Raw genomic sequence first — 23,742 nt, 5'->3', positions numbered from 1 at the left:
CTGTTCATCTTTTAGAAACTAAACTATTTATGGGTGAAATGTTGTAATGTCTGAGATTTCCTTTAAAATACTTTCAAGGGGCACCTGGCTGGCTCAGTCAGTAGAGCATGCCACTCCTGACCTCAGGGACATGAGTTTGAGTCCCACATTGGGTGCAGACATTACTCTAAAAAAGTAATAAGGAGATCCCTGGATGGCTCAGCAGTTTAGTGCCTGCCTTTGGCCCAGGGCATGGTCCTGGAGTCCCGGGATCAAGTCCCACATCAGGTTCCCTGCATGGAGCCTGCTTCTCCCTCTGCCTGTGTTGTGTCTCTTCTCTCTCTCTCTCTCTCTCTCTCTCTCTCTAATGAATGAATAAATTAAAAATATTTTTTAAAAATAATAAAAATACACAACAACTAAACAAATAACCCTAACAAAACAAACAGAATAAAAACAAAACACTGGAGGGGATAAATGAAACGTCACTGGCAAAATGTTGAAGTCTACACAATGGTTCATCATAGTGCTCTACTTTTCTGTATGTTTGATAATTTCTACAATGGAAAATTTCAAATAGGTGTATATAAGAGGATTCTTTATCTCCTACATATATTTAACAGTTATTTTCCTACGTATTAGGATTCTTTCGGTTATAAAGGATAGAAACTCCAATTTACACTGGCTTAAACAAAGATTCTTGTAGCTAAAGAGTCAAGGGCAGTTCTAGGTATCAGGTGATGCTTGATCCTACCGCTCAGTGGTGTCACCAGGACTATTTATCACTTGCTCTGCCTCCTGTGGTGGTTGGTATCAATTGAAGGCCCACATGTCTCCAGTTTCTGAAAGACTGCCAACAACCACAGGGTTACATGTATCATCCAGCCAGAGCTGGATTTGTCCTAGCATTTCCAACAAAAGTCCTGATGAGATCAGCTTAAGGTCATATGCCTAAACCTGAGCCATGTTCCTTCCAGCCATGGAGGTGGAAGGAATCCTCCTTTATTAACTTAGGTCACATTTCACTCCTAGAAATCAGGGTCAAGAACCGCACTGATCTGCAAATGGAATCTGTTTTTGGGAAAGAGGAAAGGAAAATGGATGCTAACAGGCAGTCAACAAATATCTGCTAAACTCCCCCAAAGCGTAAAGCTTCCTAGACAATAGAATAGAGGACATTTCAACATATCTTCTAAAACTGAAATATAGATGTAAAGCCATAGTCAGAGAACAGGGGCCTGGATAGTCTGCAGGGGTGAAAGATGACCTTAACGAAAGGACAAGCAGTGTCTGGAGTGGATGGGAATAGTGGAACTCTATGAGGTATTACTGTAACACCAAAAACAAACAAACAAACAAAACAAACATTACAAGACACCTACAAATTAGTATCTCTCAGGAATATCGATTCAAAAATCCTCAACAAAATACTACCAAATCAAATCCAACAGTGTATAATAAGAAATATACGGTGGGGATGCCTAGGTGGTGCAGTTAGAAGAGCATATGACTCTTGGTTGTGGCTCAGGTTGAGGTCTCAGGCTCATGAGATCAAGCCCTGCATTGAGTTCTGTGCTCAGGATGGAGTCTGCTTGGATCCTCTATCCCTCTTCCTCTGCTCCTCCCCCTGTCCACTGTCTCTCTCTCTCTCTTAAATATTTTTTTTAAAAAAACAAGAATTAGATAGTATAACTTATTCCAGGTATGCAAGGCTGGTTTAATATTCAAAAATATATTGAGGGACACCTGAATGCCTCAGTGGTTGAGTGTCTGCTTCTGGCTCAGGGTGTGATCCTGGGATCCAGGATCAAATCCCACCTCGGGCTCCCTGCATGGAGCTTGCTTCTCCCTCTGCCTGTCTTTGCCTCTCTCTCTCTCTCTCTCTCTCTCTCTCTCCTCTCTCTCTCCCTCCCTCCCCCCCACCCCTCTCTCCACGTCTCTCATGAATAAATAAATAAAAAATTTTAAAACATACAGATTTTACACCGTTCAGAATATTAACTCAAAATGAATTCTAAACCTAAATGTAAATGATAATAAAACTCCTGTTAGATAATATAGGAGATAACCTAGATGATCTTGGGTTTGGTGATTACTTTTTAGATACAACACTAAATATACAACTCATGAAAGAAATAAATGAAAAGGTGGACTTCATTAGCATTACAAACTTCTACACTGCAAAAGACAAGGTCAGACAATTAGAAGAGAAGACAGAGACATGTCACAGACAGTGTTTTCTGAGTACCAGTTTGGGATACACTGAAGGACCTAGATTTCTAAGGTCCTTTCCAGATCCTTCTATATACATCCTCCATGGCAGGAGAGGCTCGAATACTTACAAGACTGCTAGGTCTGTGTGATCCTTCAGGTTCTTCTTACCAGTAAAGCAAATGCTAGAGAGCAGACATTGCAGAGATGGATACCAGGAGGAGGAGCAACCTGAGCGGGGGTGATATTCCTGCAGTGTACGTGGAATCCACTCTTCCTATTCCAGGGCGAAGATCTCTGAGCCTTGGGTTTGAGCATTCATGCAGATAAAATGATAGCCTTGGATAATCATAGGTCCCCACATATAATTCTCTGTGTGATCCTTCAGAAGACTTGAAGCTCTTTTCTTCTACCTCTTCGGGTAAAGAGCAAGACTAGGACTCATGGCCATCACAACCAATGAAGCACTTGATACCTCAAGAAGGAAGATTATTGAACCAGTCAATGCTCTGAGTAACCAAAGCTAATGTGCAGGTGGCCATTGCATTGCAGCCTCTCCCCTTTGTAATATTCCATTCTTGTGTTTATTACAGATGATAATGTGTCAGTCTTGTGCTTGACACTGAAGAGTCAAGGCTACATGAGACACAGCCCCTGCGCTCCTCATGCTTACATGGGGGAAGACAAACAAAACAAGTAAACAATCCAAACAACTCTAAGTGGTGATGCATGTTATGATGGAAATATATACAGTGCTCAGATGGATAAGAGCAGATATGACCGGTACCTGAGCAAAAGGAAGAGAGAGCCCTTGTGCAAGTTTGGATTTTAAAATTTGGGTGTTTCGAAGAGATCATAGAACTGAATATTGCAGAAGTGCCTCTTCATTGAAAGAACAAGAGCAGTAATACAAGCTTCAAAAAGTGCTTAGCATTCTTGCTCTCCAGCTCTCCAGGGCAATGAAACACTCTTCTCATAGTTCCAAAAGCTCATCAACCCCACCATTTTAATTTGATTCCAAGCTCTCCTCCTGACCTTCCCCTCCAGCAAAGGCAGTGGAGGTTCTCAAGATCAGTGTGAGGTTCCAGATCGTGTCTGTCTAATGGTGGGGAGAACTCTAGGTCTGGCAGTCTCTACACTGTGGCCACTTAGCACAGTGCAGAGAAGAGGTTGAGGATTTGGGGGATATGCAGGTCACCAATCCAGTTCTCAGAACCAAGCTTGCAGCCACTCTAAGGCTGTTATCTGAACCATATGAAATGGAGCATCTTCTGGATTATCCTAGAATCATTTGGTTATAAAGGATGTATTTCTGAGAAATTTAATACTAATGTTTCAGGCTAAACCTAGGGTTGTGTGTTACACTTTCTCTTTAAACCATGTCTAAATACATTTTGATTCCATGTTGCTTTTTTGGTAATCTGCTCTCATTCATGTGAGGAAGCTACAGAAATTCCTTCTTCCAGTGTGCACATGTCCAACCCTAATCCTAATCCTGAGTTGTGGAACACTGCTGCTGGTTATTGGCTACACAGACACTCCGATAGAGGCTTCTCACTTCTCAACTGCAATGTCCTGCTCCTGCTTTCCTGTACAACCTTCTTCCCAACCACTTGGTCCAGAGGGCAGTCACCTTCGTGTCACCAATCAGGACAAATGTGCTTCTGTCCTAGGTCCTGTGTAATTTGAGGCAACTCACAGAAGCTATGAAAGAGGGAATTACCAAGTGATTGCTTAAAGTCTCCTGCACTCATGGGAGGAATGAAAGGCAACCTATCCTCTCTCTAGCCCATTGATCATCTTATAGACAAGGACAGTGGAGCATGAGGAACAGAGAGCAAGGAAAGGGGAATGAAACCAGAGAGGGAGGGAAAGATAGATGGTTGCTCCATGCACTTGAAAAACTGACCAACCTGGACTTGTCTCAGGTAAAAAATCAGTCCTTTCCTATTGCCTAGTCTTGTCAGTTCCTCAGCGTGCCTATCCGTGTTACATGAGCTCAGTGGGCCATCTAGGAGGCAAATATCTTCTAAGGGCAAAGTCCACGGAAAAGGTTCCAGAACTCTAGTAGAATAGCCACCTCTGCCTGGGCAGGCAGAGTATGCTGCAAAAATACACGGCACCAACATCTCAGTAGTTTAACAGAAGTTTATTTCTCATTCCCATAAAGTCCATTACAGGTGCTCTCCATGGAGGTGGGGGGCTCAGGATCCCAGATGACTTTGACTTTTTGTGGCCCCTGTTTCTATATGGGCTTCCACGACTGATGCAGGAAGAACACTACAGAGTCCTGCACCAACAAACAAAAGCCTTAGCCCAGAAGTGGGGCTTCTGCTCACAACCCATTACCCACAAGTATCCTTCATCTGCAACTGGGAGGAGAAAACCATAACAACTCCTTTTACTCTTCACTAGAACACTGGCCCTGTGAGGGTGTATCTTTGGCTCTTTTGCTCACTACTATGTTCTCAGTCTAGAACAGTGTCTGGGCACACAAGCGGCCCCCATGAAATCGACTGAACGTAACACCAAGATGTCCACCTGTATCCTGGGATGAGAACAGGGTACCCAAAGCCTAAGGATGAGGGCGATGGGCAATGGCTATGTAGAAGGGAGCTTCATAGTTGTCTGTGCTTATGAACTAATACTTGGTGTAGTTCATCCGGGGAAGAAAATAAAATCCTGCTGAGAGCACCAGCTCAGGTGACTTACACCATAATGTACTGATGTACTGAGGCCAAGGACTAAATCAACTGAGCATAATCACCACCTACAGTGCCATAAATACATCTGCTTCCTTACTGCAGTCTGCCCAGCAGATCACTGGGGAGCAGGGGAAAGGGAAACAAATGCACATGGGCTGAGCATCCACCACTGGCCAGGCTGTGAGGTGCTTTTCTTTCAGCAACTCCTCTTGTCCTAGAATAACCCTGAGTTGAAATAGAGAACATGGAGACCGCAGTGTTTTGGCAACCAATCAAGCCACAGGAATGTTCTATAGTTAGAAACAGATACAACACAATGTCATCCAGTGCCCTGCAGGGGTAACGTACACATCCTGTTAATCGTGCTTTCAGGGCTCACTGATGCAGCTAAGGGACAGCCGACTCACTGCCTACCATCTTGAAGAAGTCCTTGTATCTGAGCCTTAACTTCATCTTTCATAAGGCATTTGGAAGAGATCATTTAACCCCCTTCCTGACACCACCTAAAACCTCCAATAGGAACACATGCTGAGTCACTGTTGTAGACAGGAGTCCTAAGACGATCCACAGCCCATAGAGATATTCAGCCATCTATTAGTTGCCAATTAAGGCTCTTGTTAAACGCTGTGTAAAGAGACAGATGGACTCTGCCTGCCTAGTAATGGTTTACAGTGAAAGACAATATGAATGCAGATTCACTCATCTTTGCCTACCACTCAGCATCACTTCCCAAACCTTTCCTCTTGGGAACCCAATCTCCTGCCACACCCAGTAAACCGTATCATACAGGCAGCACACACTGCAGTTCCTAAGCATAACGCTATCCTTGTGTGTTTGTGTGTGTGCTTTTTAATTTGAGACGTGAGCACGTGTGGGTGCACGAATGGTGGGGAGAGGCAGGAGAGGATAAGGGAAAAGCAGATTCCTTACTGAGCAAGGAGCCAGATTCTCGGCTGGATCCCAGGAACTGAGATCATTGACCTGAGCTAAAGGTACTTAATCAAGTAAGCCCTGCAGGTGCCCCTGTCCTTTTTCTTAAAGACAAACGAAAGCCAAATGAAAAAGCAAATAAAATCATGAGCTCATCCTGAACTCCTGTTAATTTTCTTTTAGGCCAAAAAAAAGTGCTCTATGTTTTATCATACTGAGATTATAAGGTCTACTTTCTTTTACTGCAGAAATTTCTTTACACGTAATACATAATCCATGGCTAAACATTCCAACCCGTTTTCATATGATCTCATTAGAGATGTTTATCTTTTTCAAACACTACCAATGAGGTATAAGATAGTGCATTAGTATTTTATCTGGCAGATTCCCTAGTGGTGAAGTAAATTACATCTCATCACAGTAAAAATGGTGCTAAAAGGATTCAAGAGCTAAAGTTGCTAAAATGTTCAAGGAACTCAAATCATGTCCAATTTTGGGAAGAGTGTCCAATTACATGGGAGAGGATGAAAATCCAATTTGGTTCTTGGAAAATTTGACAATTCATTTTTGTGTCATAGATCTCTTGAAATAGGTAATCCTAGTACCTTGAAGGCAATGGTATGCAATTAAACATGCAGGTTATTGCTTTTTCTTTTGGAAGACCATGCTACAAATGTTTCTATCAATGTGTTTAAAGCTGGCTGGGAATTCATGGCAAAACCAACAGTATTTACCATCTGTAGTCACAAAAGATTGATTCATGTATGCTTCTGCTATTAAAAGCTGTATTGGCGATTTTGCCAGGTAGAATTGCAAAAATGTTTCTTTCAACACCTTTCTTGCTAATGAATTCCCTGAAGGTTATGTGTAAAAATGTGAATAGTACAAAACTACTTACAGGAATCCCTGGCAGAGTCAACCTTGATTCCTTTCTGTTAAATATATTTGTATCACTAAATTTTTCACTGATTAAGTATTATTCATGCTTTTGTATTTTGTTTTGTAAACCTCATGGTCACCTCTATTTGGTGAATTTCTTCAGAATGAGGGCCCTGGATAAGCTTCTGTTCAGTTTAGCGGTGGAGTTTCTGGTGTCTAAGAAGGCTTGATCTCCTGCTGAAGTTTCTCCTGCACACGCTACAAGTATATGGTTGCTCACCTGTGTGGGTTCTCCGATGTTTAATAAGGTGGGAGTTCTGACTGAATTTTTTTCCACATTCATGACATGTAAAGGGCTTCTCTCCAGTGTGAGTTCTTTGGTGTGTATGTAGATTTGTATTTTGACTGAAGCTTTTCCCACACCAGGAGCATTTGTATGGTTTTATTCCTTGGTGGGTTGTTAAGTGCTTATTAAGATCAGAACTCCATCTAAACCTCTTATCACACTGTTGACATTTATATGGTTTCTCTTCAGTGTGAATTCTTTGGTGTTTAATAAGGTCAGAGCTAACTTTGAAGCTTTTCCCACATTCCTGGCATTTAAATGGCTTTTCTCCAACACGGGCTTTCTTATGAAGATCCATAAGTTTTAGCAACTCTTGTTTCCAGCTTGAAAGTTTCTTTCTTTTCTTTATGGGAAAATCTCGGTGCCACTTCCCCATCCTGTGTGTATCACCATGATTTTCCTTGCCTGTCATTTTCTGGAGAACTTTCACTCTGGTCTTTTTTGATACGATGTCTCCTGGTGCCTGTATTTCTAAGTCAGAAAGACATACAGGCTGATGGTTCTCAGTGTCAGTTTTGAGCTTTAACCCTATGGGAATAAACATAATAATCAGCCAAATGTAGGGAAGAGCAAAATAGAAAAATTCAATGATTACTGACATAGAAAATACAGATAAGCAGAATTTATTATTTTTTTAGACTTTATTCATTTGAGAGAGAGACAGAGACTGCAACAGAGAGCACAAGCAGAGAAGAGAGGGAGGAACAGGCTCCCCACTGAGCAGGGAGCCAGATGAGGGGCTCAATCCCAGGACCCTGGAATCATGACCTGAGCTGAGGCAGACATTTAACCAACTGAGCCGCTGAGGTGCCCCAATAAGCAAAATTTTAAATGCTAATTCCCTGCAAAGGTTGCTATCAAAGAACATTTGTCCTCTTCCCATGGTAATATTTACCTGTAGGCAGCTCTCCAAGACTGTCCTTGAACTCCAAGGGCCCTTGAACCCATGGCTCTTCTCCTTGTTCTAGATAGGAGATCACTTTAGGTTTGGGGAGCACAAATAATGCTGTGAAATGGAAAAAATGGAGGTCAAGGACTGGGAACTCAACAACTGTCCACCCACTCCGTACTATTTCAGAAGCAGCAAAGGACAGTTTACAGTGGTCAGTGAGTAAGTAGACTCTCCCATCTGGTTTTGGGTTTATACTATACTGTATACACAATGGAGAGATGGAGAAATAAACCTAAGCCAGATTCATGGAGAAGATAAAGTGCATGGGAATCCATCCACAGTGCCCCTCTTCTGCCACCAAGATTGCCCTATATTTGAACAAGATGGAACCAAACACCAGAGTCTGCAGGGAATACAAGTTAGTCCTATTAATCCTTAGGATTAGCCCAAGTCTAGCAGAGCAAGGTACAGGTCAGTGGATTACTAATGTATCATGTGCATCAGTGATTCCCCTCATGATAACAGTTAACTTCTTACTTAGCCCCTTAAGCAGCACACACTGGACTAGGAAAGATTTCTCCTACTCCTTCAGCTCACTGCTTCTTATCCATGTGGAAAAAAACAGACCAGAATCAGAGAAACTTTTCTAAATATACATTGTCAAGTTGGAGAACTATTCATCACTCAGTCAATATGTAATGATTGGCTAAAATGTGCCAGGCACTCTCTTTGGGCTAATGATATAGCGGTGATTAATCCAAGCCCCTGATCTCACAGGAGCTCACCTTCTGGTGGGAGCAGACAACCAAACAGCAATAACGTTTTCAGCACGTGATGAATATTTTGAAAAAAATTAAAGCAGGATAACTCAGCATTTAGGATTCTGCTTCTCTGAAGCTATTTTAGATGAGGTAGTATGAAGACCTCCTTGAAAAGCTGATATGCAGCAAAAACGTAAAAACTAGAGTTTTTGCCAATGGCCAGAAATGTGTGCCAGGCAGAGGAAAGATCAAAGTAGAAGTGAGGAAGGCAAGTTCAAGAAAAAAAAAGATCAGTGAGGCTCAGGAGGACTGAGCAAGGGCACAAGTGGCAGCAGATGAGGGCACCACGGTGTACAGGGTCAGATCTTAGAGGACCCTAAGCACTTCAATAAGGTGTGCATTTTATTCTGAATGTGATGAGAAGCCATTGTAAGGTTTGAAATGGGAAATGTCATGATTTCATCAGGTTTTTTAAAGATTCTGGAGTGTGGGAAGGCAAGCGGCAGGGGCACCAGTCATAAAGTACTGAGGTCAGTCTGGTTAGACAGGCTGCTGGCTTAAGCCAGGATGCTAACAGCACAAGGAGATGAGACATGGCTGCACTCAGGCTACACTGTGGAGGTGGAGCCAAAAGGACAGGGATGCATTAAAATGGATTATGACGGCAAGATCACAGTCAAGGATGACTGTATGTTCCTTCCTCTTAGTTCCCGGGCAAACGTTCTTTACTGAGAAGTGAGAGATATGAGGACAGATTTGGGAGAGGAGAAAAAATAAATCAAGAATCTACAAAACAAAAAAAGGAATCTACATAGCATCTGGAGGGTGCATCTCCCCAAAGGTCCCCAGGTGATCTGCATATACCCTACCCCTGTCTACAGACCATCTAGTTCAGAAACAACCAGTTATTGGAACAAAGCCTCTCAGATGAATACATTCCCAGGAAGCAGAGAACATGACAGATTACTCAACTTCTACCCAATGGGAGAGGGAGATTCTTTACCTAGAGAGATGACAGTCTCATAGTTTTCTCGCATTACATCATTGTAGAGGGCCTTCTGAGTGGGATCCAGTAACTCCCATTCTTCCTGGGAAAAATACATGGCCACTTCTTCAAATGTCAACAAGCTCTAAAGAAGACAATGGACTTCAGCTCTGTACTTGCCACTACAGAAGCAGCCCTACTTTCTGGCCCATGAACTACATGGTAGGCAAGGCTGAATGAATTAACAGCAAATAATTTTTTAAGTGAAAAGGGAGAAAAGAAGGAGGCAAAAGGATCAGCAGCAGAGTAGGAGATGCCTAGTTTCTAGAGAATATTGGCACATGTGAGCACCTGCACAACAATGTGGGTCCTGGGCAGCAAGGGAGCCCTCAATAGCTGGATCACACAGCTCACCTGGGACTCAGGCAAGATGAGCTCAGGTGCCACTGTCGATTCTTTGGTGATTATCTGCTCAGGAAAGGCTAGGATCTTGTGAACAGGCACAGCTGTGGGTGGAAAAGAGCCAGAGGAAATTTCTCTTGCTACTGATTATGAACATCTTTAGGTTATTTCTAAAGTACAGATAATCCTGATTCTTTCAGCCGAAATGGAATACTTTTAAAACTATTACATCTGGGCAGCCTGGGTGGCTCAGAGGTTTAGCACCACCTTCAGACCAGGCCCTGCGTACGACACAGCAATTGCACTGTTGGGGATTTACCCCAAAGATACAGATACAATGAAACGCCGGGACACCTGCACCCCGATGTTTCTAGCAGCAATGTCCACAATAGCCAAACTGTGGAAGGAGCCTCGGTGTCCATCGAAAGATGAATGGATAAAGAAGATGTGGTTTATGTATACAATGGAATATTCTTCAGCCATTAGAAATGACAAATACCCACCATTTGCTTCAATGTGGATGGAACTAGAGGGTATTATGCTGAGTGAAATAAGTCAATCGGAGAAGGACAAACATTGTATGTTCTCATTCATTTGGGGAATATAAATGATAGTGAAAGGGAATAGAAGGGAAGGGAGAAGAAATGTGTGGGAAATATCAGAAAGGGAGATAGAACATAAAGACTGCTAACTCTGGGAAACGAACTAGGGGTGGTGGAAGGGGAGGAGGGTGGGGGTGACTGGGTGACAGGCACTGAGGGGGGCACTTGACGGGATGAGCACTGGGTGTTACTCTCTATGTTGGCAAATTGAACACCAAAAATAATAAATTTATTATTTAAAAAAAAAGAATTGAGTATCTATTAACCCCTACATGGGGATCCCTGGGGGGCTCAGCAGTTTAGCGCTTGCCTTTGGCCCAGGGCGCGATCCTGGAGTCCCGGGATCGAGTCCCACATTGGGCTCCCAGCATGGGGACTGCTTCTCCCTCCTCCTGTGTCTCTGCCTCTCTCTCTGTGTCTCTATCTCTATCATAAATAAATAAATAAATCTTAAAAAAAATCTCTACAACAGGTTCCCCAGTTGACTTTCTTTGGTTTCATGAATGAAAGCAATAAAAGGATTTTTTTTCCTTATGCATCATGAAATATTCAGCTGGGCAAAATTAAGAAGTGTTTAAAATTGCAGAACTCTGTCCACTGTGCCAAGGAATAGAAATGGGCAAGTAGAAATTAACTTGGTGAGTTCAAGAAACAGCAGTATTAGTATGGATAAAGAGGAAAGGTACAAGTGGTAGATGCTTAGAGGCCAGATCTTGGAGCTCCTGGGTACTTTGGTGAGGAATTTAGATTTTACTTGAAAGAGTGAGAAGTCATTATAAGATTTTTAAAAGGGTGACATCAAAATCCATCAGAGTTTTTAAAAACCTTGGCTGTTGCATGAAAAGTACATTGTGGAAGGCTAAGAATGGTGCCAGCAAGCACCAGTTAGAAAGTACTGAGGTGAGCCTGGTTACACACTCCCCTGGATTAGACCAAGATAACAATTCAAGAGGATGAGACATGGTTAGATTCAGGGTATACTGTGAATGTGGAGCCACGAGGAAGATTAGGAGTGGGGAAGAAGAGCAAGATCAGAGTAAAGAATGATCACAAGTTTTCTGGCCTAAGATATTTGGTGAGTGGTGCTACTCTTTATGGAGACGGAAAAGGCAAAAGAAGAGATTTAAAGGAAGGGAAGGGAGAGATCAAGAATTTTAGGGTAAAGAATGAGCATATGCACTTGGAAAAAGCTCCCCAGGTGATCTGGATACACCTTTCCTCTGTCCACACACCAGCTAGTTGAGAACCAGTTACTAGAACACAGTTTCTCAGAGAAATACATTCCCAGGAAGCAGAGAACATGACAGATTACTCAACTTCTACCCGATTGGAGAGGGAGATTCTTTACCTAGAGAGATGACAGTCTCATAGTTTTCTCGCATTACATCATTGTAGAGGGCCTTCTGAGTGGGATCCAGTAACTCCCATTCTTCCTGGGAAAAATACATGGCCACTTCTTCAAATGTCAACAAGCTCTAAAGAAGACAATGGGCTTCAGCTCAGTACTTGCCACTACAGAAGCAGCCCTGCCATCTGGTCCACGGTAGACCCTGGGCACTCAAGGAATTAATAGCACTTTTTTTTTTTCTTTAAGAAGGCAAAAATGAAAAAAGTAAGGGATCATCAACAACCTAGGAGGTGCCCAGTTTCCCAGGGAGTACAATGGGGTTAATATGCCTGCGAGCTGGGCAGAGTGGGTCCTAGGCAGCAGAGGAAGGCAGCTCTCAATAGCTGGATTGCACAGCTCACCTGGGACTCAGGTAAGATGAGCTTGGGTGCCACTGTCCGGTCTGTGGCATTTGTCTGCACAGGAAATGCTAGGATCTGGTGAGCCGGCACAACTGTGGGTGGAAAAGAGCCAGAGGAAATCTCTCACTTATCTATAAACATCCTTAGCTCATTTCTAAAATATAGATGATCCCAATTCTTTGGGTAGAGTGGGGACATCCTTGCAAGAGTGTGTGATTCCCTGAAGTGGTCTTGTCATCATACAAAAGAGCCATGTATCTACCAGTCATTATAATAGGTTCCCAGTCATTATAATAGGTTCCCCAGTTTTTATGAGTAAATGAAAGAAAAACCTTTTATCTTCCTCTCATAATGTGAATTGTTCTAAGGCAAAAATTCAACATATTCAAAAATGAAGTACTCAGGATATCCAGTGTACGATGAGATGATGTAGTTTTGTTTTTGTTTTTTTTTAATCATTTATTATTTTTCTCCTGGTACAAAAGTGTGTTCACATTCCACTCTGCTTTGTAACGAACAGAGTTCATGGGGTTATTACCCAGGTTCTGTAGGTTGGATATTTCTGTACCCTAGGCCAACTCACAGCTTACCCACAGCTGGGCTCTACCACAACCTCGAGGACATCATAACTGCTAACATGCCTGTTTGCCCATCCACTTAGCTGGGGACACAGAAAATCCTCACAATGTTCTGGCTGACCAAATTCCTCTAATAGCTCCCAAAAGAAGGGAATTATCATAATGTGCCTTACCCCTCTCACATACAGGCTCAGTTTCTTTATGAATATCCCTGCTCAGCTGTTCTTGCAGACCCTGGTATGTATTCCAGAATTCTTCATCCTGGGCCATGCCCACTGGTTGGGATTCTGCTGTTTCTCCCAAGAGCACTGCCTCCTTTCTCAGCTCTTGGACAGCAACCTAGAAATAATCCCCATTTTTGTTACCACAAAAATTACTTTTAGTTTCGGGGTTGATTGTAAAAGGAAGAAAAAGTGAATAGTCCAGATGATGGAAAGTGTGTGACACTAAAGGAAATGACAAAAGGCTTAAATTCGGCCAATTTTCTACAGAGAGCTACCCAGAATGTTGCAATATTAGGATACAAGGGGGGAAAATGTGGCTATTGCTAGGCCTCTGACACAGCAGGCCCCACCCATATGCATATAGACCAGCTTAGATCACTAACAGGGCTACAATAGGCCACCTGTTCTCATACTAGGTTGACAGGCTTTCTCTTGGCTTAGATCCCTCTTTAGTGGGCAGCCCGGGTGGCTCAGCAGTTCAGCACCTGCCTTGGGCCCAGGGTATGATCCTGGAGACCCAGGATCAAATTCCACATCGGGCTCCCTGCATGGAGCCTGCTTCTTTCTCTGCCTCTCTCTCTCTCTCTCTGTGTCTCTCATGAATTTAAAAAAAAAAAAAAAATCCCTCTTTAGTGTTTTTCTGTCTTCTCATTTTCTCAAAAGATTAAAAAATTGACAAAGGAAGTGGTCTCCTCCACCAGATTATCCCCATACCCAGGCAAGGTTTTCACAGAACAGGGATGAAATGAAAGAAGATTTGGCCCCAGCCAACCTCTGAATGATTTTGGCCTTAAACATATGCCTGCCCTTTATTCCCCCCAGTAGGCCTGAAGCCAGTTACTGTTCTGCCACCTGGCTAGGGACATGTTCCCCATTACCCAGCAGATCCAAGGACCATCGAGAGCACTGTGGAGCCTCTCTCCTATGAGTCAGAGGACACTATCCCTCAACGTATTTCTTTTTTCAGCTACTCTGCTAGAATTTTCAAATGTTTCCCTTTCTTCTGCCTAATTTTCTCTCCCTTTGCATTCTTCTCCAATTATTTGGGTTTTCCTTCTCCTTACTATCTCCACTCAACTTTCATTTTAAGTGTTCACCCTTTTCCAAGTCCTCTTCCTCTCCAGCTCCTTACTATCTTTTATTCATTTGGAGCCCAAAACCCATGTCCTTGGACAAGCCAAACTAGACTTACTACTCTTGATGAACTCTGGCTCTAAAGAGCACAAAAGCAATTCTTCTCGAAGGCCAGGAAGTATCTGCCAAGGATCTGTGAAACCTGTGGATTACTGCTGTGGGTTTTTGGTTTCTGGTCCTGCCTTAGATGTCCTACAACAGAAGAGTGACCCAATTCACCTTATTTCTCAATTAAATACCCACACCCATATCCACTTTCATCTTATTTGAATGCATGAATCAGGAATCTTTCTTCTCACCCCATTCCTCGTTTGACAAGATTCCCTCTGCAAGTGTTCTACCAGGACCACAGCCTCCTCAATGCTCTGTAGATGGTCCTTCCTTATCCGGCTTTGGGTGTCACTGGGTAGAATGGTCACAAATTGTTCTAGCACAAGCAGTTCCAAAATCTGCTCTTTTGAGTGGATCTCTGGCCTCAGCCACTGACGGCATAATTTCTGAAGTTGTCCAACAATTTCACGGGGTCCCACTTCTTCCTGATAGCAGAAGTTCCGGAAGTGCTGGCGACAGCTTTCAGGACTGAGACTGTCCGTTTGTGCGATATAGTTCTTGCTGTGACTGGAACTCTCTATCACAGGCCCCTTGTTTTCCCACAGAGCCTTGATCTGAGGGTTCAAACAGTCAGCCACCTTCAGATCTACCATCATTATTCAGCTGCAGGAATAGTTTTACTCTTGTGTTGGACACCCCAGCAGGACCACCTTTGGCATACAATGCCCAGTCAGCTCTGGAACAAAATCAATAAAAGGATCTTCTTCCTAAAACACTAAGAGCAGAAAAAAAGTGCACATCAGTAAGAAAGTCACATGAACTTTTTTTTTTTTTTAAGATTTTATTTATTTATTCATGAGAAACACAGTGAGAGGCAGAGACACAGAGAGACAAGCAGGCTGCATGCAGGCAGCCCCACCTGAGACTTGATCTGGGTCTCCAAGATCACGACCTGGGGCAAAGGCAGGTGCCAAACCACTGAACCACCCAGGGATCCTTCACATGAGCTTGGATACCCACTAGTCACAATGGGAGAAAAATGAAGAGAAAAATCCTGCCTTGCTTTCCTTTTAAAGAATCCACCGCCAGCCCCTTTCTCTCTGCTATTCGCCACTTGAAATAAGGCACAGTTCACTATAGACAAACGCCCACTGAGGACTTGGCCTTGGTAAATATGGTAACGATTCAGGAAAGGTTAGACAGTGAGAACATTGACCCCTCCGGCTGCACAGAGCTTGGGGGTTATGCAAACACCTCCTCGTCGGGCGTCCTATCCCAGCTTCCCCAAGCCCAGGGAGGATCAGGGGAACATTCTGAGTTCCTCTTAAATTTTAACGTGTCAGCCCAGTCTTCTGTCTCTAGCAAGGGAGTCCAACTTCTCGGACCCTTCATCCTCTTGTGAAGACGGAAGCCCTCGGTGCGTGGAACGTTCCAGATTCTCCTTCCCACTGACCGATAGGGGCAGGAGAGCTGGGACCCAAAAGTGAGAGCAGAGAAGGAAAGCAATCAGGGAAAAGCAGTCCTATCTCAGCGCGCAGCCAGGGGCCACGGAGCTAGAGCTCAACACTCCTCGGGGACGCTTCCCTGCGAGCAGCACAGAGGGCGCCGGGCACGGATCGGTTCCTGCGTTTAAAGCTCTCTTGACTTGAACCAGAAAAACCACCGCTGACCTTTCCTTTGCTTACAAAACGCTTCTCCAAAGGCCAAGGCGCAAGGGAGGAGAGGAGAGTCGCTGGCGTGGGGCGCCGTCCGCCCACCTTCCCTTTCCTCCACGGTCACTTGGACCTCCAGGCAAGGCTGAGCAAAGTCCCGGCGCCCCGCTTCCCACGGGGCTCCCAGGCGGCCGGCCCGGCTGCCCCGCGGCTCAGCGGGCCCCAGCACAGGCCCGGGCCGGCCACGGCGGCCAGCGAGGCGGGACGGCGGCGCGGCCTCGGAGCCTGACGGCGGGGCTCCCGGGCCCGTCCCGCCACCAGGCTGCGCCCGCCCGGCCCAGCGGCGCCACCGCCCACGGACAATGGCGGCGGCCGGGGCCCCTCGGCAGCTCCGGGCGCCGCCGCTCCCCCTGCCGCCGGCTCACCTGCAGGCCGCCGCCTCCGCCCGGCGCGCTCCGAGCCCGGCCTCAGCACCGGCCCCCAGGCCCGCGGCGCCCCGGGGCCCATCCGACGCGGCGCTCGGGCCGGAAGCGCCCTGACGCCCTTCCGGGGAGGGGCTCCGAGCAGCCGCGCCGCCGCGGGCCGCCGCCTCGCCCGGGGGAGCGGCCTTCCGCCCGGTGCCGCCCTGGCGGCCGGGAAGAACTAGTGCCCCCGAGCGCCCGGCCCGCCGCGGCCTGGGGGCGGGGGGCGGCGCGGCCGGCTGGTGCCTGCGTGGCCCTCGGGCGGCCGGCGGCGCCTGGTGCCCCGAGCCCCGCCGGGAGCGTGGCCGCCGCCGCGCTCGGGGCCCTGGGCCTTGCCCGAGCTCTCGTCGCGGTCAGGCGGCTCCGAGGCCTTGCTTGGCCCTCCTCAGGGCCGCGCGCCCCTCGCAGCCATCCCGGGGGCCCGGTGAGGTAGGTTCCGGCCGTGAGGCATGCTCCCGGAACCCGGCACCCCGCCCGTGGGCGTCCCCGCGGCCTCTGCCAGAGCTCGTGCGCCCCGCTTCTCAGGCTCCGGGCATCTCGGGTGCCCAGGCCTCCCAGCGTCAGCCGTTGCCACGCGGCGGGCTGCTTGTCGGGTGGCCCGCGGGCGGCCAGGGCTAGAGCGCACGGGCAGTGCCTTCGCCGCAGGGGCTCCGGCCGGAGGGCGCGGCGTTTCGGCGACCCTCCGTGGTCACACGGGCCAGGAGGACGCGAGCCCGAAGCCGAGCGCCGCGCGAGCCGAAGGAAGGGAAAGGGGGTTTTTCCTTGGGAAATGGCAAAGGTCCCCCCAGGGAGTGGGGTCCGGCGCACGCGGACGGAGAGCTGGAGAAGACTGCGGTGTGAGCACACCCGCCATACGTTCTCACTAGGTGCGATCCCGCTAGTGTTGGGGGGAAGGCCTCAGGTTAGAAAAGAAGTTCTTGTAGACCTCTCACGGGGGCGCCGCGGGGCAGCGAAGAGACTGCATTTCCTAGACTAAACCTGGAGCATCACTGGAGGCTGTTTGAGGGACCATCTTTCTGGGGCAGTTGATCCGGAAGGAAGGTAAAGGTGGGAATGAAAATGGGAGGCCAGTACCCGGCCGCATATTACCTTTTTGTTTGTTTTTTAAGATTTATTTATTTATTCATGGTAGACATAGCGAGAGACAGAGAGGGAGAGAGGCAGAGGGAGAAGCAGGCCCCATGCCGGGAGCCTGATCCCGGGACTCCAGGATGGCACACTGGGCCAAAGGCAGGCGCTAAACCGCTGAGCCACCCAGGGATCCCCTTACTTTGGAATCCTTTGTGCTTCTCTGATCCTTTCGGAGCAAGAGCAAAGAATTAAACACAGGAGGTAAGAATAGGCATCTGCCTAGGTCAGTGGAGTAGGTTTCAGAGCAGGTTCATTTCCTGGGAATCTGAGTCAGGTTGAGAGTTAGTTTGTTCAAAGGCAGCGCTTCTTTCCAGGCTTCGAGAACCAGTGGACAGTAGTGCTCGTAGCATGGAGATCCTCACCATCAGACCCAAGGCTGAGCATGTAATTGGAACTTCCTAAAGTGAATAAATGAAGTCTGCAGCCGTGGCCTTGCATGCCACTGGTGGGCCTGATTCATAACATGGGGGTGGAGGATGTTGGGGGAGAAAAACTAAGAGACCCTGAGAAAGCAAGAAGAAATAAGGTATAAACTGGGGGATAGTGAATGAGGGTCGGTAATGATTTTTGTAGTTTGAAGTCTGTGCCAGAGTTGCTTCCCCTTGCTGTGGAGCCCACCAACGTGGCCCCAGCCTTTCCTTTTGAAATCTTGTTCCCCGCCCAGGCACTGCTTGAAAAATGCTCAGTGTACAGCTGGGAAGCGGTGAGAGAAAAGACTTGCGCTTGATTCCGAGACACCGTGCAGCTGCCATAGCGGGCCGAATGGTTTTGCTGCGTGGCAGGCTGGAGTTAGTAATGCTGCTGTTATAGATAACCAATTCTCTCTTTTTGCTTTTTCCATTTATATAGTCATCACTGACTAATTCCCTCAGTGATAGCTGCCTTTCAGAAGGTTGCTAGATCTTAGTCTGCATTTGCTCCACACCCTCCTCAGGATCATAGTCTTTCATGACTCTCTCAGTGCTCCACAAGACAGTAGGCATTTCTAGCAATAGATATGGGGGGAAAATTAGCAGCCTGGACTCTTCTGGGTTTCCAGATGAGAACCTTGTAATAATTCTTTGTAGTGAGTAATGAATGAAAGCTAATCAGGCTCTGCAGTATAGGTGAGGAAAGATAAGATAATAACAATCATTTTCCTCATTTCTCTGACATACTTTTCTTTCTTCGTAGCACCTGAAATGGATAAAAGTTGCGGTTTTTGTTACTTCTCATGAGTTGTGTGTCTCGAATGAAAACTATGAAATTAATCTAGGACATGGAATGGCACTGGGCATCCAGGAGGACCTGCAAGGAATAACTGAGGAATATCAGAAACACCAGTAGAGAAACCTTTTAAATTTCTTCAAGCGGGAGAAAAAGTGAGTATTGTTTCAAATTAAGGAAAATCTACAGTGGAGAGAAATTGAATAAAGTCACAAATTTTAAAAATCTGCTATTTAACATCCTAATGTAAATTTAGAACGACAGATGAAAGATCAAATCTTTAAAAGTATTTTTAAATATGGTAAAATGTTTTTAAAACTTTTGGGCCAGGATTCTGAAACTTGGTAACTCCAAAATATGGAAAAGCTTCAGTGAAAAATATTCGACTCTTAAGAATATACCAGATATACACAAGGAAGATGCTCTGAGAGTGGAAAAGTGCCACCAGGAAATTTTTACATACTTACATTTTACCCTGGTAAACATAAGTTGAAGCTCAGTCTTTGAGGATGCTATATTGAATGTAATACATGTTAGATTTCTTCACATGAACAATAGTACCTACTAACTTTCTTGTTCACCTAAAGATACTCTACAGCTGTTCTGGAATGCCAGCTGTCAGGACATTGCAATGTCAGGATAGCTTAGAATCTTCATCCAAGTGGATGGACTGCCACCCAGTGAACACTGCTTACAGAGCACCATGATCACCATTTTTTTTTTTCTTTGTGGCAGTGATGTAAAATCAGGTCCTTTTGGAAGGGGAGAAACCACACTGCATCTCTGCTACACAAGATTACTCTGCCTATGCCCTTGAGGCTTTTATACTCCCTTCTCAAGCAGTATTTTGCACGTAGACTTATCTCACTTGGGTTTGTTCTTGTGGACATATCTTGCCTCTCTCCTGCTGTCTCTTTCTCTGTTGAGTTAGGGAGAGTATGCAGGTATTCCCATTATTCCTGACTGGTGCTGCTGTATGTGTCAAGAAAGAGGAGAATGGGGTTCTGAAAACAGACTGTCCATATCTTGCAGGAGTGACAGCTAGGTAGCGCTTTGATAGTGGTGGTTCTCTGAGTTCTTAAGATCTTCATCTCTAGGCTAGCACTTCCAACATGAGCCTTTATCCCTTTTGGCCCACTCCCCCTCCTTCCGTACAAATCCTGGTGCCTTTGGGGTCTTTAAGCTAGTCTTTTTGTTTTGCTTTTATTTTTTTTTCCAATCCGGCAAGGCTTTTCCCTTTTCTTCTCCTGTTGGTTGTTTGAAACCAAATTCAGTATGAATAAGAGAGGGAAATATACAACATTGAATTTGGAGGAGAAGATGAAGGTTCTCAGCAGGATTGAAGCTGGACGATCTCTTAAAAGTGTAATGGATGAATTTAGAATCAGTAAATCAACATTTTATGACATCAAAAAGAATAAGAAATTGATTTTGGACTTTGTACTGAAGCAGGACATGCCATTAGTAGGGGCTGAGAAGAGAAAGAGAACAACAGGAGCCAAATATAGTGATGTGGATGATGCAGTCTACATGTGGTACCAACAGAAACGCTCAGCTGGCATCCCTGTTAGAGGTGTGGAGCTTCAAGCTGCTGCAGAGAGATTCGCACAGTGTTTTGGGCGAACAGACTTTAAAGCTAGCACTGGTTGGCTTTTTAGATTTCGAAATAGGCATGCGATTGGGAATCAAAAAGTATGTGGGGAACAAGCCCTAAGTTCGGCTTCAGAAAATGTTGAGCCATTTCGACAAAATCTATACATGCTTATCAAAGAGGAGAAGCTGAGTGTAGCTCAGCTGTACAGTGGGGATGAAACTGACCTCTTTTGGAAGTCAATGCCAGAAAACATTCAGGCAAGCAGGAAAGAGATCTGCCTGCCTGGGAGGAAAATAAACAAAGAACGGTTGTCTGCTCTTTTATGTGCAAATGCAGATGGAACTCATAAATTAAAGTCAATCGTTATTGGAAAATCAAAGCTGCCCAAAAGTGTGAAAGAGGACACAAGTACATTACCTGTGATATATAAACCTAGTAAGGATGTTTGGTTCACCAGAGAATTGTTTTCAGAATGGTTCTTTCAAAACTTTGTTCCTGAGGTCAGGCATTTTCAACTTAATGTTTTAGGATTCCACGAAGAGGATGTCAGGGCCATGTTACTTCTGGACAGTTCTCCAGTTCACCCCTCCACCGAATCACTAAGCAGTGAGGATGGGCGGATAAAATGCATGTTCTTTCCCCATAATACTTCAACCTTGATTCAACCAATGCATCAAGGCGTGATCTTGAGCTGCAAACGACTTTATAGGTGGAAGCAACTTGAAGAGAGTCTTGTAATTTTTGAAGAAAGTGATGATGAGCAAGATAGAGGAGAAAAAGGAGTTTCCAAGATTAAAATCTACAACATAAAAAGTGCAGTTTTTAACTGGGCAAAGAGTTGGGATGAAGTAAAACAAATAACCATAGCAAATGCATGGGGAAATCTTCTTTACAAAAAGGAACCTGAATATGATCTTCAGGGCTTAGAAGATGGAGATTATAGAGAAATCCTTGAGAAATGTGGGGAGTTGGAAAACACATTGGCCGATGACAGGGTGTGGATTAATGGGGATGATGAAGAAAAGGGTAGCTCCCCAAAGCCAAAAAGTGGAATTACAAAGGAAGTTATTCAGAAAGGAGGAGGAGATGAAGAACAAACTGCTGAATTTCAATTATCTGCTGTAAGAGAGAGGTTGGACTACCTACTTGACTTCGTTGATGCCACACCTGAGTTTCAAAGGTTCCATTTCACACTGAAAGAGATGCAACAAGAAATAATAAAAAAACAGTTCCAGAATAGAATCCATTCTAGAATTGGTAGTTTTTTGAAACCCAGGCCTTGTATTGTCAAGGATTCCTTCAATATGCCTTCAACTTCTAGTAATTAGATCTTGTGTTTAAAGATTTGTATAGTTGTATGATGCAGACCTGTTGTGAATTGTCATGGTTTTTATCAACTTAATTCACTTTGCATAGCACTGCCCACTTATATATTGTTTATAAGACATAAAATTTTAAAATATTTTTTCTTTAAAGTATAAAAACATTCATTAATCCATTTTTGTTTCTATTATAGACAAAGATCTGAATAATGAAGAGTTATTGTCCCAGATTATCTTAGGTGTAATGGATGTGGGAAGAGCATTACATTTTATTTTATTCAGGCCATTAACAAGGAAGCCATATGCTGATATATAAAATAAAAAGAATAGATTTGGTTGGTTTTCAGTTTAATGGTGTGACATGCTCTGCTTTCTTAAATCTGTACCGCTTAGTGTTCTCCCCCCTTACTGTGCAAGTGACATGGTGATTATAGAAGATACATATTAAAATGATGAAAAGTACCCCCCAACTTCTGTCCACCAAGGATAGTTTAGCATTTTGGTGTATTTTATGTATTTAAAAAGTACACAGATTACACTGTAAATAAAAATTTTTATATCTTATTATCTTAACATGCTTTAGGTCTTGGCATTAATAAAGTGTTAGCATATGTTTCAAGTCTAGGGTAGAATGGATTGTGGAAGACATGGATGGGAATGTGAGATGAGCTTACTGGACAGTTTTTTTTTTTTTAATTTTTTTTTTTTTAATTTATTTATGATAGTCACAGAGAGAGAGAGAGAGAGAGGCAGAGGGAGAAGCAGGCTCCATGCACCGGGAGCCCGACGCGGGACTCGATCCCGGGTCTCGATCCCAGGTCTCCAGGATCGTGCCCTGGGCCAAAGGCAGGCGCCAAACCGCTGCGCCACCCAGGGATCCCCTTACTGGACAGTTTTGAATTTGTCACTGCATCAAATGCGCCCCCCACCCCCCATGGGTAGTACATTGCCAGCGTAAATGACCGGCAGTCACACTCTTTTGGTAAGTATTCACTGATTCTGGAAGCTTCCCGTTGCTTTTTCGTGCTAGGTACTGGGCCCCATGTTAGGCATTTAGACCTAAATTAGAAAACGACAGGAACAAACCACTGTTCAATGTGTAAGTGCTAGATGAGTAGAGGGTTCGGGAGTGTTTGGGTAGCGGGTGAAGTGTAAGAAGGTCAGAAGTGACTTCTAAACTGGGCTTTAAAGTTTAGGGCGGGCAATGGAAGGGCAATCTGGGCAAAGAGCTCGGGCTCCGCATGCGGGAGTGCGTCTTCTTGAGAAGCTGCAACGTCCCGGGATGTCTGCCGTAGTGGCCACTGGCAAAGAAGAGCAGGAAAGACAAGTCCGGGCCAAATTTTCGTCCCAGGCCGTCCCAGGATTTCGGACTTCCGTCTGGGCCCTCGTAAGGTTCGGTCGGTTCTCCGTCCTAAATGGCTTACCCTTCGTGCCCACTTCTCCGTCCCCGCTGTTCGTGTCCTGGTCCGGGCTGCCATCACCCCTGCCTGGACAACTGCCTCAGTCTCCTGCTTGCCCTCCCCCCCCCTCCTTTCTCACCCCGTAGCCCGGGCGTCCGGACCGAATCGGGTTAGGCGCCTCCGGGGCTTCCCGTCGGCCTCAGGGCCCGCGCGCAGGCCGGCCCTTCCCGGCGGCCGCACCACCCGGGCTGCGCTCGCCCCTGCTGGGCCGAGAGAGCGGGGCCCGCCGCGGGGCCCAGGGAGGCGCACAACCGAGAGGAGGAGGAGAGTTCCGGGGAGTGCGACGGCGCCCTCCGCGCCGGCTGGGGAGGGGGAGCCGAAAGCCCGAGACCCGTGGGCAGCGCCGGCCCCGCGAGCCCGAGCGGCGGGAGCGGGGGGAGGGTGGGGCGGGCCCTCGGGGAGACGCGGCCCCCCGCCCCCGGCGCCGCCATAGAGCTCCCGCCAGGCGGGCTAGAGCGGCCAGGACGGGGAGACTGCGGGCGGGGAGC

At 45.8% G+C, this 23,742-nt stretch overlaps 2 protein-coding genes across 12 annotated transcripts in view; one reads left to right on the top strand and one right to left on the bottom strand.

Moving 5' to 3' along the window:
- Nucleotides 1-22,367, top strand: part of ZSCAN32 (zinc finger and SCAN domain containing 32) — a 107,217-nt gene extending 84,850 nt beyond the window's left edge. The window contains 1 exon segment of the mRNA XM_072837683.1: nucleotides 18,846-22,367. The gene's annotated coding sequence lies outside the window, so the exon portion shown is untranslated.
- On the bottom strand, nucleotides 4,321-16,629 carry LOC140638342 (zinc finger protein 75D-like). Of its 11 annotated transcripts, none has more exons than XM_072835486.1 (9): nucleotides 16,506-16,629; nucleotides 14,677-15,203; nucleotides 13,193-13,358; nucleotides 12,442-12,533; nucleotides 12,041-12,167; nucleotides 10,040-10,194; nucleotides 9,707-9,833; nucleotides 7,946-8,056; nucleotides 4,321-7,578 (listed from the first exon to the last, which is right to left on the bottom strand). In XM_072835486.1, exons 2-9 carry the CDS (start codon nucleotides 15,082-15,084, stop codon nucleotides 6,899-6,901), a joined length of 1,866 nt encoding a protein of 621 aa, XP_072691587.1. In that variant the 5' UTR covers nucleotides 15,085-15,203; nucleotides 16,506-16,629; the 3' UTR covers nucleotides 4,321-6,898. The 11 variants fall into 11 exon arrangements, with proteins under 11 accessions (XP_072691587.1, XP_072691589.1, XP_072691590.1 ...); XM_072835488.1 differs by having other exon boundaries at nucleotides 10,103-10,194; XM_072835489.1 differs by having other exon boundaries at nucleotides 9,707-9,791; nucleotides 10,103-10,194.
- Nucleotides 22,368-23,742: the final 1,375 nt, after the last annotated feature.

This window comes from Canis lupus, chromosome 8 (assembly GCF_048164855.1).
Source record: "Canis lupus baileyi chromosome 8, mCanLup2.hap1, whole genome shotgun sequence".
Taxonomy (NCBI): domain Eukaryota; kingdom Metazoa; phylum Chordata; class Mammalia; order Carnivora; family Canidae; genus Canis; species Canis lupus.
This window is presented reverse-complemented; position numbering and strand designations above follow the sequence as displayed.

What these genes read in the sequence shown, in the direction of transcription:
- LOC140638342 (XM_072835486.1), bottom strand. Translation starts at nt 15,084, where the DNA reads ATGATGGTAGATCTGAAGGTGGCTGACTGTTTGAACCCTCAGATCAAG. An exon ending in TGAGCCTGTATGTGAGAGGG is followed by an intron (nt 12,534 to 13,192) that starts GTAAGGCACATT and finishes TTCCACCCACAG; the next exon opens with TTGTGCCGGCTCACCAGATC. An exon ending in TGAGACTGTCATCTCTCTAG is followed by an intron (nt 8,057 to 9,706) that starts GTAAAGAATCTC and finishes TCCATTTCACAG; the next exon opens with CATTATTTGTGCTCCCCAAA.